Source organism: Fomitiporia mediterranea (assembly GCF_000271605.1).
Source record: "Fomitiporia mediterranea MF3/22 unplaced genomic scaffold FOMMEscaffold_1, whole genome shotgun sequence".
NCBI classification, from domain to species: domain Eukaryota; kingdom Fungi; phylum Basidiomycota; class Agaricomycetes; order Hymenochaetales; family Hymenochaetaceae; genus Fomitiporia; species Fomitiporia mediterranea.
In genome coordinates this window covers 2872941-2891658 of record NW_006760386.1, presented here as the reverse complement: position 1 = coordinate 2891658, position 18718 = coordinate 2872941, and the positions used below count along the sequence as shown (strand labels likewise).

Genomic DNA, 18718 nt, shown 5'->3' with positions numbered 1-18718 from the left:
GAGCAGGAACAGGAAACCCGATCGCTGCGAATCTCCGCGAATCTAGATGATCCCACTAGCTCGATTCGTTATGTTATCCAACGTTATACATCGGGTTGAATTACGACACCCCTCTGGAGATGTGCGGGTGTTGGGGCCTTTCCTATTTCGATTCTGAGTCTCAAGTGAAACTACAGTCGAAAACGTACTTAAAGGCTCGAGTTGGTACATGGTTTCAAGTGTTCGAATTTTGCCATGCTATCTCTTGCCCTTCAAACTGTTCTTCTCTTAGTACTCTTCGTCCCATCCGTCTTTCTGTGGCGACGCTACACCTCTTCCGTTCGTCGTCTTAACGGACCTCCGAGTGCCTCCTTCTGGCGAGGTTGTTCCAAGTATTATCAGCATGTTAATCCCTCGCTGATAACCCTCCAGGTAACCTCGGACAAATATATGCTCGAGACGGATGGCGCTACCATCGTGAGCTCGTGGAAAAATATGGTGGAGCGGTTAAGATTCATGGCCTTTTAGGCGTAATTTCGCTCTTTTTGTTTAATTGTTTGATTCAGCTGTCTAATACCAATCCATCTTCCCTTAGTGCCATCAGGTTTATGTCTCTGACCCGAAGGCTATGTACCACATGCTGGTGAAGGATGCAGCTATTTATGAGGAGACGACATGGTATACCGAGTATGCTCTAGACTCCCTGTCCATTTCCGAGGACTTTGTTCATTTCTCTCCTCAGCGGAAACATGCTTGTCTTTGGACCGGGTCTTCTGTCCACAGTCGGTAAGCCCCTGGCTACTTTCGCATTACAGCAAGTAGTGCTGATACCTCATGATCGCAGGGGACCACCACCGGAAGCAACGCAGAATGCTCAACCCCGTCTTCTCGATCAAGAATATTCGGAATCTCACTCCGATGTTTTACTCCGTCGTGCAGAAGGTTAGCGTTTCTTACGTTGCGTTGCCGTTATTGAACTCTAATTCTGTCTCCGATCGTCAGCTAAGGGACGCAATCCTACTCCAGACGAAGAACGGTCCACATGAAATTGACATGCTCATGTGGATGTCCCGCGCTGCGCTAGAGATAGTTGGGACAGGTGGACTCGGGACGTCTATTGACCCACTTGTCCCCGACCCCAAGGCAATAACTGCATATGGAAAGTCCATCAAAGATCTAATGTAAGCACCGACGCCGATGGCACGTTCGGAACTTATAATTTCTAATCTGATGCAAATGAAAACTCATAATTTACCTTCTTGTGCCATAGTCCATGCGCGTTTCGGCTTAGCATGTTTCGGATGTTCATCCCATTCTTCAAGAGTCTGGGACCGCCAGCTTTTCGTCGTTTATTGCTGGAGCTCACACCATCTTCAAATCTACAACGAATCAAACATACAGTCGACGTCATGACTGAGACCTCGGAAAGTATCTATCGAGAGAAGCTTCAAGCTCTAAGAAAGGGAGACGAGGTGGTTATCAAACAACTGGGAGAAGGGAAGGATGTCATGAGTATTTTACGTTAGTCGCACGCATTCTTCGTTAATCCAGAACTTACTCACGTATTGGTTCTGATAGTGAAAGCCAATACATCTGCGGCGGCCAGCGAACGTCTCCCCGAAGACGAGCTGATCGCACAAATGAGGTGAGTAAGATTCAACCTCGCATACACGCAGATTTAACATCGCTGATTTTTGCTTCTTTGAAGCACTTTCATGTTTGCCGGACATGACACGACTTCGAGTGCCCTATCGCAAATTCTGTACTGCCTTGCAAAGAATGCAGGGGAGCAGAATAAGCTCCGGGAGGAAATTATTACTTCGGGCATTGTTGACCGAGACGAAGTTTCTTATGATGAACTTATGACTCTTCCATACCTTGATGCCATTTGCAAGGAGACTTTACGAGTGTAGGTGTCCACTATAGTATTATTCTCCATTGTTCGATGCTGAACGCCATATGCTACGCAACAGGCACCCTCCGATTAATTTTATGGCTAGAACGTGCGTGCTGGTCCGGTTTTCTCACCTGTAACCGAAACAATAACGTTTTAACGTGTAATGTCATTAGTGCTCGCAAGGATGTAATTCTCCCCCTTGGCACTCCTTGCAAGTCCGAGGACGGGCAGTCTGAAATGGACCACCTTTGCATCCGCGAGGGTCAGAATCTCATCGTGGCATTCGGTGCTGTAAACCGACTGAAATCCGTGTGGGGAGCGGACGCAGAAGAGTGGAAACCTGAGCGTTGGCTCGCTCCGCTTCCAAAATCTGTTGCAGATGCACATATCGCGGGAGTCTACTCGTCTTTGTACGTTCCTTTACCATGCACTTTCATTCACAGGGCTTATGTACAATCCGTTAAGGATGACCTTCAGCGCTGGGCCGAGGTCTTGCATGTACGTTTGACCACTTTCTAGTTGATCCGTTCCAGATGGCTAATTGGCCGAGTCTATCTTTAGCGGCTTCAAGTATGCCGAACTAGAAATGAGTGCGTGCGACATGCTACTTCTTCCTGCGATTCTAAGAAGCTTACTGTTATACTCTGACCCCGGTGCAGAGATGATTCTAGCCGTACTCGTCAAGTCGTTCAGATTCGAGCTTCCCACTGACAAGACGATTGTGTGGAACCTCGGTGGAATACAGACACCTGCAATCCAGGGGTCGGAAACGGCAAGGCCGCAATTACCTCTCTGGGTCTCGAGGATCTGAGAAAGCCCTTTGAATGAGCTCCACAACTATCGCGGATATCGGCATCTGCCGTGCTCTGAATCCGCGACCATTGACGAGCTGGCGATCTGGGGTGAAGTTTCAAGAAGGACGAATTCCTCTCGTGTTCTCTTTCAATTATGCTTAATTTTTCGATTATCGAATTCAACTCCCGAAATGTATTCTTAGCTCGCGCAATGTTATCGTCGAGATGTTTATTCTTTCACTGTATATTACAACTTACATACAATCTTGTACAGTATAATATCCAAATAGTAATTTTTACGACAATGATTAATATAAAAAGCCTTGGGTACACTTCAGGCTTTTGAAGCTCACAATAACTTCCTGGTAAGAATGCCCAGTTATCTATCGAGTACGTCAGACGCAGAATGGAACTTTCATTTCCCAGACTTTGGCGGTATCGTGATTGTCAGAATAGGAAGGCTTTCACCAATGCGGCAGCTGCTACGTCCTGCTATTTTCGCGATTCTATTCAGCGACAACCATCGTAATTTGACATTGGACTATGACTCTCAGCTTTTTCGGTGCAGCACTGCAGTTGATTCTTTTCATTTCAATGAGTTTGGCGTCTGCGGTGCTTTCACTGCTTTGGGTCTTATTGGTCTTATTGGTACCTCGTCACGGTAACATGTCACTTACGTCGCGTGCTGTGACATCCAACGACGCGTTCGTCACGGGTAGCTTGCTCACCAACCTCTAGCTCGAGAACGCCTAGCACGACTTGCTGCCAGAAGTTTGAGTACAGGGAACGGGACTCACCAGAACTCGCGTCTTCTAGTTTGCTCTGCACTGCTTGCGTGTTTTCTCTTGGCGTTTAATTTTACTTTTTCAAACGCGACCTTTAGCTTGTCGGCTACATACAGAAGCCGCAGCCAATCTTGAAGATTTGTGCATTCTGGGTGGTTTCAGTTCTCCGCCTCAAGGAACATATGTCAGAGACCTTACCTGCCATACTTGCCTCCGAGCAACAGCTGATCAACGAAGCCGCGGAAGCCCTCCCACACCAGTTCAATACCTGTACGTACGCACTGGGCTATATCCGCCAAGCAGTTTACCTCTGCTTGACATGTGCTCTGCCCCGAGGAATCTGCTCTGCATGCTCCGTCGCTTGCCATACGGACCATGAACAGGTCGAGCTCTTCCCGAAGCGCCATTTCCGGTGCGACTGTCCGACAAGTGCCATTCAGCACCCGTGCACGCTGCACAAGACGTGCGAAGCGGAGAATACGGAGAACTCTTATGGGCAGAACTTTAAGGCTACCTTCTGTCGGTGTGGAAGACCGTATGATGCGAACCAGGAGCGAGAAACAATGGTTCAGTGTTTGTCATGCGAGGTAAATATTGAAGCCAAGTCGCTCGTCGTTTGAGCGCCTATTGAAGAGTCTTTTCTAAGGACTGGTACCACGAGTCCTGTCTGAATCTGCGCGAACGCCCGGACTCTCTGGAGTCCGTCCCGAATTTAGGCTCTGTTTCAACAAGTGCAGTACATGATACTGTCTCCAACGCCGAGGCAGACGAAGCTGCGTCCGAGGTGTCCTCGTCGGGTCTACCTCCGCCGTTTCTCTCGGACACCGATTATGACACACTTATATGCCACACATGTGTACTTTCGAGCTCAATCTTCCGGCGTTGGGCAGGCACCAGCGGTGCGATAATGGTAGTTCGTGATGACGTGGACGCCCCATGGACGACTGTCGGCTGTCCCTCCGAGGATATACAGGTAGAAATTTCAGGTGAATCCGAGACAGTTACCGGACGCAGCTTATCGGACCCCGGAAAGGATCGAGCCATTGCCGCTGGAGGTAAAAGAACTTTAGAAGCTGCACCTTCTGAAGCATCCGAGGAGACACGCGCTAAGCGTCCTCGGACGAGTTCTGGAGGTGACGCTGGTGGATCAGGTGTTGCTCATTCAATTGCAAAATCCGTGTGCATTGCTCCGCAACAACCGAGAAAGGCGCTTGAAGTACTAGATGCTGTTTCTTCCAGTCGTCCTAATTTTGACTTCGGTGCGGGAGACGTCTTCCTTACGGATGGCTGGCGGACACGCTGGTGTCGATGTGACAATGTACGTACAAAACCTTACTGTTCAACTTAATCTTCCCGATTTGCTACATTCCTGCGTTATCGTAGGGTCGATTTATCCGTCCATTTTTAACATGTACGTTTCTCGTGTAGTGCCTCATCTCACTAATGGAACAATCGTACCTTCTCGAAGAAGAGGAGACGTACGAGCCCCCGGAAGACCCAGATTCTGGTATGTCCTGCTGTTCGGTGTATGGGGAAGGAGCTCGCTGACCTCTGCGTCTATCCAATCAACCCACGGCTGCTAACTAGGCTTCTCATTAGAGGAACTAGGAATCCGAGCTCTTCAATCTCTCCCACGAGAACGGGCCATCGATGGTATTAGAGCATTCAACGAAATGCGGTGCGTCGGCTTGTCCTTCCCAACCTCCGTAATGTCTTCCGCAACCGGATAACCTAGATTTCCCTTATGGAAATGCTCGGGTGTTTTTAGCCATCTGCCCTGTTCTAATTGAGTACTACACAGAGACGAGTTGCTGTCATATTTGCGGCCCTTCGCACAGGAAGGAAAGGTCGTAAATGAGGCCGATATCCGTGCATTCTTCGAGGAGAAAAAGGAGGCGCGACGTGCACAAGCCGAAGAATGACCGCGAATCGTGCACATATTGGCGGTTTTCCGCTGCGGAGTGTCCTTGTGGTGTCGAATGGAGTGCAAGTGAAATATGATACTTGGTTCGCATAGTCTCTATCTTCATTACTCAAAACTTCCCACATGAACTCCAACTGTCCTTTACAGAGCTGATATTCGCGATCTTCTCTCTCTTTCTGCCGCAAAGTCGAACAAACGATAACTATGGAAATGACCATCCCGCCACCCGCGGATCGCGGCGTTTCGCTTCTCTTCTATGTCCATGGCCGATGTTCGCTGCTCTCGCTGGCATGTTGTCGGAGGAAACGGAGGCAATGTCCCGTTTATGCCACCGATGGCTGTCTGCGTGGAACCACTTCGAATGCCTAGCTTCACCGTTTACAAATTCATGCGGACATAATTTGTATATCCGGCGCTTTATTTTTTCATTTCCGGGTCCGATATTGGCTTTGGAACAGCCTTCCAGACGGCCGTCAAGTCTTGGTGCTAGTCAATATCGAAGACCGAAGTTGGTTCGACTCCACGTCCTGAGAGAACTCGTGTGTGCTCTTCCAAGTCAACTTGAAGAAGCATCTAAATATTATTTGGCAATTGCTTTATGACCAACGCATGTACCTGACTTCCCTGCTTTGTGACGAAGTCAAATGAAGCTCCAAGATTCAAGTCCGTTGGGATGACAGATGGCAGTCCGAAATTCGATGTTCCCAAAAAGGCAATCTGTGAGATTTATGAACTATCGTAATGAAAATAACAATGATATATCGTTTGAGAACTTTCGACTTCTGTTGTGTCCTGGATTGTACCGAGTTAAACTGATTGAACCGAGGTTCTATAGGACAACGACGGAGCCTTCCAATACCCTCACTGTTTCCCGCTGTGTGAATGCCGATATATCCTCGTACATTTAAGTAACATGAGTCAAATTACTCTTTAAAAACAGTTATCCTGTTCCATCGAATGTAGTTTCACTACCAACTGGTGAATATATTGGTCCTCACTATCCTTACCGGACAACGACCTTAATATCGAAAGCAGCATAAGTCAGCGTCAATGCTACAAACTGCAAGTATATGACCCAATATTTTGTCCGTTGACCTGCTCGGTCAACTCATGATCTGTTTGATTGATATCTAATGCACCGAGGGTCACGATAAAGTCCGACAGAGTGATTCCATCTGTGTGCATACACACTATTTGTTTCATGACCGGTGTAATTCCCATTTTAGCGTCGTTAAAGACTGCTGTTTCCGATGCAGCATTAATGGGCCGCTCAGAATGCTCTGATCCTCCAGCCAGTAAGCTACCATGGATAAATACCAGGGCACAATAGAAAGAGTTTCACAGCGGGTCCTGGCCTTTGCCATTTCATGCCTCTAGTGTGTATCGACCTATACGATGTTTTTGTTGCTCAGGGTATATTCGAACTGCTCAAAGCAGCCGTGTTCCAAAGACAGCATTGATTAGGACAGAACCGTGGAGGTAAGGTATAGATTAGTCAAACTGCAGTAATTCAAGACAGCGAATGTAGGAGTTGCTTGAAAGAGCATTACAGAAATTGACAATCACCTGCTTCATTGCATACCCTTGTACATGATTGACCCAGTGGGCCTGGAGTTTAGTCCGTGGTAATGTCTTAATTTAGATCTACTATAAGTTCTGACTAGATAGGGTTAGTTCTTTCCCCTTTGTGTACAACGGGAAAACGAGCAAGAAAGAAGATGGCACGGAGACTCGGAGCCTAATATGTTTTGGCAAATTTACTGTGCTTTGAGAGGCCTTTGCATTGTGATAAGTTTAGTAAAATCATTAACCTGTAGCAACCGGATATGGATCAGTGGTAGTGATCTGTCGGTGGCCACTCATTTCGAGCCAAACGAGTAAGCGGTTACCCAACATCATGTGGTAGTAAGTAGTAATATTTCGACTGAAGTGTTTGAAGTCTTATCTAGGACTACTAGAACAAAAGAAAGGGAGGATAGTGGCTAAGCTTGTTGTCTTCCTCTGGGTCCCGGGATATAACTGGGAATAGATGGACTTAGAGTGTGGATCAAACACGCACACAGGATGCAAAAGTGTATTTACAGCCGTTTGCATATATAATGAGACTTTCTGATTTTTGGAGAAATGACAAAATGTAAGAAATCATGTGACAATTTGGACTTAGAGGAAATTTGTGAGTATGAGACGCATTGTGCCACTGTGTGAATTGTGTTCAGACACTCCCGGCACAACACGTCTCATTCACTCTTTATCTTGTGTTTGCTATTTTCCTTGCTAAGTCCAAAATATCACATGATTTCTTACATCACATCACATTGCTCAAAATCGAAAAGTCTCATTACTTATGCAAACGGGTGTAATGAGCCACATTAGTTCACCCTCTTCTAGATGACTTTGACGGACGACAACGTACATTCAAGCAGTAGGAAAGGCTTTTCTGGATTGTTGATCATGTGAGTATTGTATCACGTAGATCTCACGTTATCTCGCGTCGCGTTTGTTTGCTAGTGCTACTGTCATTTGAATTGTCAAGTGCACAAAATGTCTATACGCTATCTAACTGCAAAGGTCGCTCAGCAAGTACGTCATAAGATTATTCAGATTATACAAGAGATTAATATTGACTCGGATTGCAAGATTGACGAAGAGCTTATGAGTGCTGTCGGTGCGTTCAGCATTGACCAGGTAAGTCAAGTTTCGCCGATTTCCTCTGAAGACAAGTAATATGTTGATTTCATTCCCATACCATTTCCCGTAGCTCATGGAGCTCGCGGGACTTGCTTGCGCTCAGACACTGGCAAAGGTCTATCCGAGAGCATCTCATTCGCGAGTTCTTGTATGTTGCGGACCCGGAAACCAAGGTGGGGACGGACTCGTTGCGGCACGTCACCTCTGTGCGTACACGAAGAACGCGACGCACTTCAATGACGCTTATGTTCTCTTGACATTGCAGCCCAATTCGGCTATAATCCGACATTATTTATGCCCAAGGTATGCACTAGAACGAGGTCTGGCCCCTGACATTCCCCGCTTATATGCGCTCCAGCCCGGGAACAAGGATATCTACAAAGTACGTCAATCGTTGCTGCACGTCTCTTTATGCATTTCATTCTGATCACGAAACTCACTCTATGTCCCTCAGCGCCTCCAAATCCAATGCAACAACATGTCCATTCCTACCTTGCCATCTTCAACCAATGAGCTCGCCGAAGCTCTCACAACCTCCGACGTCATACTTGACGCAATCTTCGGCTTCTCCTTCCATCCGCCTGTACGCGCTCCCTTCGACACTGTTCTCCCACTCCTAGCAAAGTCCGGCAAGCCAATCGTGAGCGTAGACATTCCGAGTGGCTGGGATGTTGAGAAGGGGAAGATTCCAGTGCAGGTAAAAAATATTGAAGGAGAAGGGGAAACGACTTTTGAGGGGTTGGAGCCTGATGTACTTATCAGCTTGACCGCACCGAAGCTGGGTGCGAAAGACTTCAAAGGAAGACACTTCTTGGGCGGTCGATTCGTGAGCAAGTGCGTTTCTTTTTATTCCTCTCCCCGGCCTTTTCTTTGCTCGCCTATTACTGATCAATTGAACAGGAGCCTCGAGGAGAAATTCGAGTTGAACCTTCCAGAATATCCGGATTACGAGCAGATTGTCGAGCTGCCTCAGAACACTGCACAAAAACTTTGAATTTACCACGTTTGAACTAATCAGATAAAACAGCAAAATATAAAGATTTAGCAACAGCATATATGCACTACAAAGAAAGTAGTAAATGAGTACAATGAAAAATTACTGGAATAGACACTATTGCGCCGGCATCCACAGAAACCCATATATCATCCTATCGGCACAACATACCAGCACAATCAGGGCACCTGCTGTGAAATATTTCTTGGACTGTCGGCCGTACTCTCTTGCGCCAGTTGCACCGTGGAGTGGATGCCGCCAAGTCTTCGAGCTCAGATGCTGGACCAAGGGTGTGGTAAAGCAGAAGTTACACCATGTTGGTGAGTTCATCTGGTTATCTCAACGAAATTAATTTCTGGGACTTCCCCCCCCCCCTTCTCCAGCGGTTCCCCATGATTCTACAGGCGCTTTACCTCTCTGTTTCCGCGGAAAATACGCCGATGCATGAATCCCCCCAAGCTCCCGCTGTCTACTTTGAAGAAGATCACGCATGACGGCGCGATGTTTCTTCTGATGCAATGCGCTTACGAAATGTAAAGCGGTCGTATGCCCGATTTCTCTAATCGCATTGGACTGCATGAGCGCGAAGACAAAGCGCCAGTCTTTCCTCTCTGCAAGGGTTAAAGAATATGCGAAGAGAACTCTCTCCTTGGCCTGATTATTCCCGACGCTGGTCTTTAGAAGGGAAGAATTGATCGCATTAACGTCGGTCGAAGAAGCTTCTAACTTTGCGTTGGGGAAATATGGGAGATTTCTCGCTGCGAATGTCGAATGACGAGCACAGCATTGTACGTATTCGTGTCTAGATTTACGGGAGATTAAGCGCTCCATCTCACCTATGGAAGAAGATCCGAGAACTAGGCACCGTAGGAGAGATGCGTCAGCTCTCCGGGGAGATACAAAGACGCGATCAAACATGCAACTCTAAGAAAAGTGAGCTCTTCGGATGTGTTAATAGCGACATTGATTTGTGGGCGGCTCTATCTTCAACATAATTGAACCCGGGAACGAAGTGAGTGCCTTGAAACATGCGTGTCTTCCCGCTTTCTATGTAGATAGCAACCTACATCAGCGAGTCCGAGTCGGAGATCCGAGGATGGATGGGAACGCTGTCTCGTCTTCTCTCATCATTGATTACTCCTTCAGTACCACGTCTGGTGTAATTATACGGAACCAGGATCAAGGCTAGTATCGTTCAATCCTAGAGAAGTAAACAGTTTAATAATCTCGAGTAAAGCAATCTAATCTCAATCTTATAGAAACCTGTGATTTATCTCCCGTTAACAAATAAACACGCTATTCAAGCACAAGTCGGAGAAAGGGGTAAATTCCATCGCATATAGTCAATCCATGGCTTTTTTAAAGTTAATACTAATTAAGCGCTACCGTGTGTAGAAGCAATTCACCTAACAACCAATACTTGCAAAATTTCAGGTGCATCGGAGTTTCTAGACGCTATTTCCAGTACAAGAGGACGAGCACTAAAACCGTGAGTACCACGCTGGGACCTGTTTCCTAGATCCTCTCCGTCATGAACGGTTAACAGTTATGTAGTGTTCAACTGTCGTTCGCTTCATTGACATTCACCAACTCCTGTCGGGCAGCTGCCCCTCCGTCTCTGAGGATTGGCTAAATAATATGCGTCCATCGTTCACGTCCAGTACCAAGTCGTTACCAGAAACTCATTCCCTTTCGGATGACGATCTATCGTCCTTCGGGTGGTCGTATGTCTCAGAAACTTGCTCGCTGGTTTCCTCGAGGATGTCCTCAAACCAGACAGTGGACGATCTACCCGGTCCAGGCCGAACCATTGACAAATACATTTACCAGCCTGGAGGGCGGTTTCTCGCACGAAAGTTGAATCCTCTCCTTCATGGTCGATATCGAATGTCCGAGATTCACCTGGCTCGGAAGACTGTGGATAACTTCTTCGGTTTCGTTGCTTCGCAATCGAGTGGCTACTTCCTTCTGAAGCACGGCTATTGGGATATTGATGGATTCAAAGTGATCAGACTCCATTTATCGGGATTGCTTTATTTCTGGGGAGGGCAGAACATAACGGGTTGGGACGATTTGATCATTTTTGAACAATGTCGAATCATTACCGCCTCAATACGGTAGGGCTCAAACACTTTATCAACCGTGTTTCTCTCAGATTCATCAATAAGCTCGCGTCAACGCCACGTTAAACTCGAAGCCAGCCGAACCGCCGCCATACTTCTAAACAAATACCCACGATTGTGGCGATACTTCAATGTATCCGCAATTCGCCAAGAACTTCCGGGTGGAGGATCCTGTTCGGAATTCGATAAGACGAGCGGCTTTTACATGTCCTTTACCATCTGTCCACGAAACTCCTAGAACACAAGCTTTCCCGGACGGAGTCTCTATCGACCCGAGTCGCCCTGGTCTCATTTATCGCAGGCGTGTTGGAAGAATATTCATTAGAGATGTAAGCATATGATGTCGCACTTTGACACTACGTTATAATACTTACTTTTACCTTTTCCTTAAACAAAACACAAAGAGAGTCGCACGTGGAACTGCAATACTTCATCCGACAACTCTTATACATAAACGGTGTTTACATACTTTACGACTTGAAACTGAACAGCGAGTTTTCAGAGGTCGTTTTCTGGGAGAAGTACACTCGCCTTCTGAATGAAGACCCAGAGTCATGGAAGCGGGATAACGTAGACGTCAAATTAACGCTGTTCACTTGCCTGCACATGTGTCTCAAGGGGAACGTAGAAACCATGCACTCAGCCTTTTATATTGACGAGGAACTTAAGAGGGAGATGGCAATGTCTCCAGTAGACCCGCCTGGTGGCCGAACACTCCGTATAGCACACGAACGGCCTTTAGATACAGAGGAGAACGCCAAAAGGCGAGTCGAAATATGTGAACAGTTTGTTCGCCTACATTTCGAAGTATTCCTACGACAGTGTTCTTTGTCAAACAGGTGTGTGATTGACAAGTCTCATTAATATCTCCTAACGGCGCGTTCTAATTTATGTTCTAGGCGTAAAGAGAATCGAGACGAAGCATGTTTAAATTTGGATCAAGTGGCCATAACACTTAGGTCTCGAGTCAAGGACCGGCTTCGTCAAGTTCTGAACGATCGTCAAGTTGAAGACATTTGGAATAATTGCATCGGGAGACCGTGTAGCAGGGTCCAAGAAAATAGTATTATCAACGGCCCAATGCTGACTGAGGGGTTATATACAACTCGTCTGCAAGACCTGCTTACTGCCGCCAGTTTGTAGCACGTTTCTCAAACCCCGATGTATGAGCTGTTTATCAGGCATTGTTTGTATAAAACCTGACAAACAGAAAATTGCACTATAATTATATTGTCTATTACGGAATAAATTGTGAATGGATACATTTAATAACAATTGTTTCAAATATAAACAAGCAGAATTATAGGTTGTAATATGATATATTATAATAATCTTAGAATCTTATACATTGCATTATGTTTAAAATTGTATCATAAGATGTCTGAATATCACTTATACATTGTGATAGATTTATTAAATAGTGAGAAAAATGTTTGCAAAAGAGAAAAGAAAAGAAAGGCAAGGTGAAAGAGACATTGTAGAAAGACCCTATGGAGCTTTACTGCAACCCGATATTGAATTTCAAAAAATCATAGAAAATTATACAAGGGAATCCGGTGCATTAAACACTATTGCATCTTAAGTTTTGCTGCAGCTTACTTAGCTAACCAATGCAAGTTAAGGAAATGCACATCACAAAAACAAAGACAAGATAAAAAAGAAAATATCAATTAAACTTCGACATCAACACACTTCATTACTTTACTTCATCATCCAAAAAAAAACGACAAAAATAAAAGAAAAAGGAACCTATACAGAAATAGAAGGAAAAGAAAAAGAAAAAGAAAAAAAAAGAAAGGAAAAGAAAATTACACATTGCATATATACTCGTACTATACTATAAAAAAAGGAAGAAGGGCAGGAGAAGAGAAGAAAAGGGATGAGATAGAGAGGAAGAAAGAATGGTAAAAAGAAGAAAGGTGGTGAAGAAAGGATGCCCCGATATATGCACATTGCTCATACTTCCTCCTATCACACATATTCATCATAATCGCAAGTAAAGTGTAAAGAGTACTAGCCCCCGACTAGTATGCACACAAGACAAGAAAGCCGCAAGGAAAGGTGTACAGGCGAAAAGAAAGGAAAAGAAAAGAAAAGAAAAAATCGATTTGTACATACATAAAGGAGAAGGGAATGGTGAAAAAGAAACCGCAGTGGTGAAAGGTTAAGTGCAAAATGGGATATGGGATATGGGATATTGAATATTGAATATGCAACGTTACGCAAGAGCCGCGCGGGAGGGTTTGGTCATAAAATGAGGGTGCAATGCAAAGTCGATGTTGGGCAGGAAGGAAACGTCATGCGTATTGAGTAACGTGAAAAATCTTAACAAGCCGTAGGTGAATCACCGACACTACAAGGTGACGCAACATGTGAGAAAGGACAGTGAAAGGACGGACAATCCCCTTGAAGCAACAGGATGTGTCTTCCCGAGAACCAGCAAACGAAACTGAGAACCCCTGTATGAAAAACTAGGAGAAACAAGATAATTTCATTGTTCTCGTCTCGAATGTTCATCGCTTCCTCTTCTCTCCCGCACCGATGGCACCAAGTGGGCCTTCTGCAGACGATGCCGAATTGTCGCCCTCTCCATCAACACCCACGCCTACATGCATTCCGCCGATCCCAATGAAGACTTCATCTGGCTCATTATCACTTGTATCGTCTGCCACCATCCTCCTCGTCAGAGGTGATACAGGCGCAGTCATCGGCCTCTGAATGGCATATCCTTGCATTTGTGATGTTGGCGGCGACAGTGAGCCCGAAGGGATGGTTAAAGGTCCACTTGGCGTCGGAACAGGTAAAGCAGGTAAAGGATGCAACTCATCCCCGTACTCTTCCTCGTCGCCTTCGTCTTCTACCAAAGGGTACTCATCCACATCTTCAGGTACTCTTTCGAATCGGCCAGTCCCCGTGGGTGAACGTGATTGACTGTCACTGTTCCGCAATGTCCCACCGGCTTCGCCGTTCCTCCTCAGGCGCGGTGGTCCATCCCGCTCAACCTCAGTCTCGGCACCTGCACCAGCGTGGGCTTGTGCAGCTTCATTCGCAGCGTTCAGGACAGCACTCAAGTTCACCACAGCGTCGATATCCATCGCATCTCGGCCGGGAGCATTTGTGCCTGATGGAGAGTTTTGATCAGCTCCAGACCCTGTACCGGAGCCCTCCACGTTGTCTGTGTCCACATCTTCAGTGTCGATCTCTACGTCTTCATCAAGGTTCGCAAACGTCCGGCACAGGGGGCACGAGAAGCCGGGATGGTGCATGAGCAGCATGGGCCGGATGCATTTATAATGGAACACGTGTGAGCAGGGTGCGATGAAGAGGGACTGGTGAACCGTGACAGAGAAGAGGCAAATACAACAGTCTGAAATGCCCGATTTGGCAACATAAGGCTTCCCCGCCTGCTTATCCGCCGCAGGCTGGGTGGAAAGCGCCTTTAATTGTTTCAAAGCATTGGTGCTTAATAAAGATAAGCATCACGATATCAAAAGATATAGGAAACACGAAGCAAACATACTTGAATGCATTCGCCTGGGTCTGCCATTCGCGTCCTAGTTCAATTCGCATTTTCACACACTTGTAAATTTCCTCTGTCCCACCCTGGTAATCCACTCCCAATTGAAGGACATCACCGTCCTTGATGGGAAACGGTCGGGAGTCGGTGTTCGGGGCAGAAAGCCTAATATGGTTGAGGAATGTGCCCGACGATGATTTGGTATCTTTGATGAAAAATTTTCCACCGGACTCACACCAAACCTCGGCGTGCGCACGACTGACGACTTTGCTTTTGAATGCTAATTTATTAGTGTTTTGCGCGTTGAGCGCAGCCACCCCCATGCCGGACCTATCTGTGAACCGACCAATCCGAAGGGCAGCATCTCCCTCGCGGACATCGCGTGAGATCGGCTCAAAATGCAGCGAGCGAGAGGAATCGAGGTGAGGGACGAGTCGAATACGATGCGTGCGCGCATTCAAAGTATTCGATGATGTTACGCCCTGGGCGGAGGGTCGGGCTGGTTGGGCACCTGAAGGCGGAGTAATGTTTTCCGAAGGTGAATTATTTGAGGGGTTTGCGGACGACGCACCTCCGTTGAGGGCGCCATTCGCCGAGCGTCGACGACGGAGCATCTGGGATAGACCATGGACAGAGACACCCGAAGGTATCGGAGGGCCTCCAAGCCCATGAGCCGCACTGATGGAGGGCTGGATTCCACCACCCGCGGCCGGGCGCCTACGGTGACCCTGACCTGGTTGGCCGGGGCCAGGTGAGGGTGGTTGCGGAGACATTGTACCGTTCGCGTTGGTATTGCTGTTGGTGTTGCTGGCAAGACCGTCTGGGGAGGTAGGATTGTGTGTATCGTGGTCGAGCTGCACGTTTGGAGGGAGTTGATGGGACTGCGAGGCACCGCGTGGGCGAACACGGAGGAAAGAGCCAAGAAGAGACTGGCGGTGGTTGGATGTGTGCACGTCGCTTGCCAACGGGGCACCTACCGGATCCATCAAAGGCTACTAGGGGACGTCGATGCGTCGGGAACGTCGGTGGAAGGTGCGAAGAATGGCGGGCAGTGGACAGTGGACGGTGGGTAACGTCGAGTGGACGTCTGCCAGACAGAAGAGACTGGCTTTATCGAGCAACTTGTCACATATCAAACATTACGTAATCATCCCGGTCCTCGGCTGACCACCCTCGACAGCTGTGTCCCTCTCCCCCGCCCCTCTCGGCTCAAGCAACCCTCCCGCAGAAGCACTAAAAGCACAGAAACACGCACAGCACACGCTGCCCCTGTCAGTAGAAGCGTCGTTATTAAAGCATTATTATAGAGGAATTAATATTTCGACCGAAAAAAATCAGTGTCACACATCACGATCATTTGCACGTCTTGTCTCAGGCTCAGGGCGGCCTCAAGACTCCAACCCAACCAATCCTTGTGCATCCAATTCGTGTTTCAGCTATAACACCTCACATCCACACACGCCTATCCCTCTCACTATTTTCGTCTCACAGACTCAGGCGCATCGATCATCTTTGTTGCGCCCGCAAAACTACTAAATCATATTCCTAGTTACCGGCCTTGCGATGCAAATGCAATGCAAGTCTGCGACCAGTGCAACGCAACAACTCGGAGCCTACCGTCAACCGTTGAACCGATTACTTCCCTTGTAATTTCAATTCACAAATCAGAATTAGAATATTATGTATGTGTGGCACAACCCAGTAGGGTAGGAGCACATCAACGCCCAACTCGTCATCGTTGGGGCTCGCCATTAGTGCGTACACGTCGCATTGACTTGACAACAGCCGATCGGTTCAGCTCAGTTCAAGATGGATTCTCATGGGGCATTTGATTTGGATTTTTAGGCCGTCTGTGTTTTGAATCCGGTCCGCCTACAGCCACTCCTGACATAATATCAGTATTGTCCGGGCGGGGTCGAATGAAAGCCGTTCCCGCCCGTGGAGCATGCATTCCTCTCCACAAACAGGATTCGTATGGGATTCCTATACCGAAACACATCTTCGGGACAAATTTAGACCAATGGCAAGCGATAGGTAGCGTGACAAGAAGATTCTAGACTCAGTGTAGCAAGCCTTATTATGTCTTCGACCACCCTATCAAACCGATCGCCATGTTCAATTAATATTGATGGACAGCAGAAGTCCAGAAAGCTCCATCAACAGCATCTATTTTATCATATACATCTATCTATTCTTTGCTATTTGCCTATAAGTACATTTATTGACATTGACATTCTTGTCTTCTTCTTTCTTGATCTTGTAAGTACGTGCCTGTGTGAAGAATGAAGAGTGGATACAGTAAAGAAGAAGTGAAGTGAAGTAGATGAAGAGAGGGAACGAGAAAAGGAAAGGAGAAAAGGGTAGATATGTGCCCGAATTGCGATGGAAATGCTTGTGGAGGAATGCACGGTCATGATATTCGTGATCGAAGAAAAGATACAGGAAAGGGAAATGCATGCACAGTGAGAAGAGGACTGGAATAGGGACAAGTGAAAGACTGGGGAAGAACAAAATCGGAAAAGTGACAGAAACGGAATCAAATACCAATAATGGCAAGCGATAAACAATGAGCGGAAGAAGACAAAACACGGAAACAGCACGAATGACGCCAAACGGAAAATCAAAACGAATCCGTGTTGATGAACATATCCATATCCAAATTCATTCCCGCGTCTGAATTCGTATTTGTATTCGTGTTCATGTTGGCCGAGGTAGTATTCATCTCGTTTGTGTTCATCGTCTGAGTTAGTGTCTGCGCGGGTTGATGCGCCAAACCAGAACCTGATACCGAAGCAGAAGAGGAAGCAGAAATGCCGTCCGATGTGCCCAAAGCCGAAAACTCATGCCCAAACTCCAATCCACCCAACCCACACGCAAACCACTGGCTCCTCGCCTCATTCATATTAACCTGCTGATTCCATAGCGGTGCAGAGGGACGAAGCGCACGACGAGCTAACTCGTCTAGGTCAATCGTGTCGTCGAAAGCTGAGAACTCGGGAAACTCGAAGTATCCGGACATATCGTTTGGAAAGGCGGCGGGCGTAGGAGCGAGTGCGGGCGTACTTATAGTTTGATCTGTGGATTGCTGCGGGGATTGCTGCGAGGACTGCTGCAAGGATGGTTGCGAGGATGGCTGTGAAGATGGTTCCTGCCGCTGGTCCTGAGTTTGCTCCTGTGAATGAGGCTGAGAATAGGCGAGTCTACGATCAGCGTGTACTGGAATCGGACTATAATACGCGCTTGAAGCGAGGCAAGGTACGTAGCCATGATCAATCGTATATGCCTGTTCTTCTTGCGAGGGGAACGAGAACTCGGGTTGAGTCTGCATCTGCGGTGTGGCTGTTGTCGATTGAGGAAGTGAGAACGAAGGGAACGAGCCGAACAGCCCGTCAAACATACTCGAATATGCGAATGGGTCAACATTGTTTTCGGATTCGGTTGGCTTTGTGTGCTCATTGGTGATAGGCAGGTTGTTGGCGTGAGTGTTATCGGCGACGAAGGGGGAGATATCCAATGGGGCGGCGGAGATTTGTGCAGTCGACGGTTCGGGGGAAGTATCAGGAGTCGGAAGCGTCCTTTTCGTTCGAGTCGGTCGAGAAATAGGATTATAGCGTACGCTCTCTCTCATTTGCGTCCTCCTACTCTCCCTTTCCACACTAACACTCGATGTCCCCTCCTGTCCACCTAAAGTGTCATCTCGCATGACATTCTTTCTGGGCGCATATCGATATCCAGGGTATTTCAACTTGTGTATCCTCTTTTCCTCTTCTGCTTGGGCCTCAAACCTTTTCCTCGTCCCTTCATCCGCACTCTTCCAAATTCGAGCAATCTCGCGCGAAGCCTCATTTTGCTGTATGTTCTTAACCATTCCGCGCGCCAGTGCATGCGAGCGAAAGAGGATGAATGCATTTCGCGGTCGAGGGATGTGATTGGGCGACTGGGAGGCGCGTGAAATGTGTTTGCATTTTGGTGGGGCAGAAGAGGAGGCATGAACGGAGGAACCGATGGTCAGGAGTG

General features: G+C 47.2%; 8 protein-coding genes across 8 annotated transcripts; 5 read left to right on the top strand and 3 right to left on the bottom strand.

The window, feature by feature from the left end:
- Positions 1-234: 234 nt before the first annotated feature.
- Positions 235-2976, top strand: FOMMEDRAFT_101293 (cytochrome P450; the record flags this gene model as incomplete). The annotated part of the gene is made up of 14 exons (XM_007261754.1): positions 235-364; positions 412-509; positions 575-666; positions 722-765; positions 824-921; positions 982-1160; positions 1250-1500; positions 1558-1624; positions 1688-1888; positions 1953-1982; positions 2050-2286; positions 2342-2374; positions 2438-2466; positions 2536-2976. The coding sequence occupies 14 exons, from the start codon at positions 235-237 to the stop codon at positions 2685-2687; spliced, it is 1641 nt and encodes a 546-aa protein (XP_007261816.1). The 3' UTR covers positions 2688-2976.
- A 661-nt stretch (positions 2977-3637) lies between these two features.
- On the top strand, positions 3638-5377 carry FOMMEDRAFT_130921 (uncharacterized protein; the record flags this gene model as incomplete). Its single annotated transcript, XM_007261753.1, has 5 exons — positions 3638-4042; positions 4102-4773; positions 4884-4962; positions 5043-5133; positions 5257-5377. The coding sequence occupies 5 exons, from the start codon at positions 3638-3640 to the stop codon at positions 5375-5377; spliced, it is 1368 nt and encodes a 455-aa protein (XP_007261815.1).
- Positions 5378-7920: 2543 nt separating this feature from the next.
- Positions 7921-9061, top strand: FOMMEDRAFT_75371 (YjeF N-terminal domain-like protein; the record flags this gene model as incomplete). Its single annotated transcript, XM_007261752.1, has 8 exons — positions 7921-7959; positions 8017-8064; positions 8138-8273; positions 8333-8370; positions 8426-8449; positions 8522-8764; positions 8804-8901; positions 8968-9061. 8 exons carry the CDS (start codon positions 7921-7923, stop codon positions 9059-9061), a joined length of 720 nt encoding a protein of 239 aa, XP_007261814.1.
- A 102-nt stretch (positions 9062-9163) lies between these two features.
- On the bottom strand, positions 9164-9979 carry FOMMEDRAFT_150444 (uncharacterized protein; the record flags this gene model as incomplete). The annotated part of the gene is made up of 3 exons (XM_007261751.1): positions 9164-9178; positions 9233-9391; positions 9464-9979. The coding sequence occupies 3 exons, from the start codon at positions 9977-9979 to the stop codon at positions 9164-9166; spliced, it is 690 nt and encodes a 229-aa protein (XP_007261813.1).
- Positions 9980-11742: 1763 nt separating this feature from the next.
- On the top strand, positions 11743-12335 carry FOMMEDRAFT_138002 (uncharacterized protein). The gene is made up of 2 exons (XM_007261750.1): positions 11743-12023; positions 12084-12335. The coding sequence occupies exons 1-2, from the start codon at positions 11791-11793 to the stop codon at positions 12325-12327; spliced, it is 477 nt and encodes a 158-aa protein (XP_007261812.1). The 5' UTR covers positions 11743-11790; the 3' UTR covers positions 12328-12335.
- Positions 12336-14384: 2049 nt separating this feature from the next.
- FOMMEDRAFT_74430 (uncharacterized protein) lies at positions 14385-15315 on the bottom strand (the record flags this gene model as incomplete). The annotated part of the gene is made up of 2 exons (XM_007261749.1): positions 14385-14646; positions 14705-15315. Coding segments are annotated over 2 exons (873 nt in total), but the record flags the coding sequence as incomplete, so codon positions are not given.
- A 394-nt stretch (positions 15316-15709) lies between these two features.
- FOMMEDRAFT_150441 (uncharacterized protein) lies at positions 15710-16533 on the top strand (the record flags this gene model as incomplete). The annotated part of the gene is made up of 5 exons (XM_007261748.1): positions 15710-15770; positions 15882-15972; positions 16040-16215; positions 16251-16347; positions 16404-16533. The coding sequence occupies 5 exons, from the start codon at positions 15710-15712 to the stop codon at positions 16531-16533; spliced, it is 555 nt and encodes a 184-aa protein (XP_007261810.1).
- Positions 16534-18410: 1877 nt separating this feature from the next.
- On the bottom strand, positions 18411-18644 carry FOMMEDRAFT_49858 (HMG-box; the record flags this gene model as incomplete). The annotated part of the gene is made up of 1 exon (XM_007261747.1): positions 18411-18644. A coding segment is annotated over one exon (234 nt), but the record flags the coding sequence as incomplete, so codon positions are not given.
- Positions 18645-18718: the final 74 nt, after the last annotated feature.

Excerpts from the sequence above, each read along its gene's own strand:
- FOMMEDRAFT_138002 (XM_007261750.1), top strand. The coding sequence starts at position 11,791 with ATGTGTCTCAAGGGGAACGTAGAAACCATGCACTCAGCCTTTTATATT. Across the intron at positions 12,024-12,083 it reads CAGTGTTCTTTGTCAAACAG|GCGTAAAGAGAATCGAGACG; the intron begins GTGTGTGATTGA and ends TTTATGTTCTAG.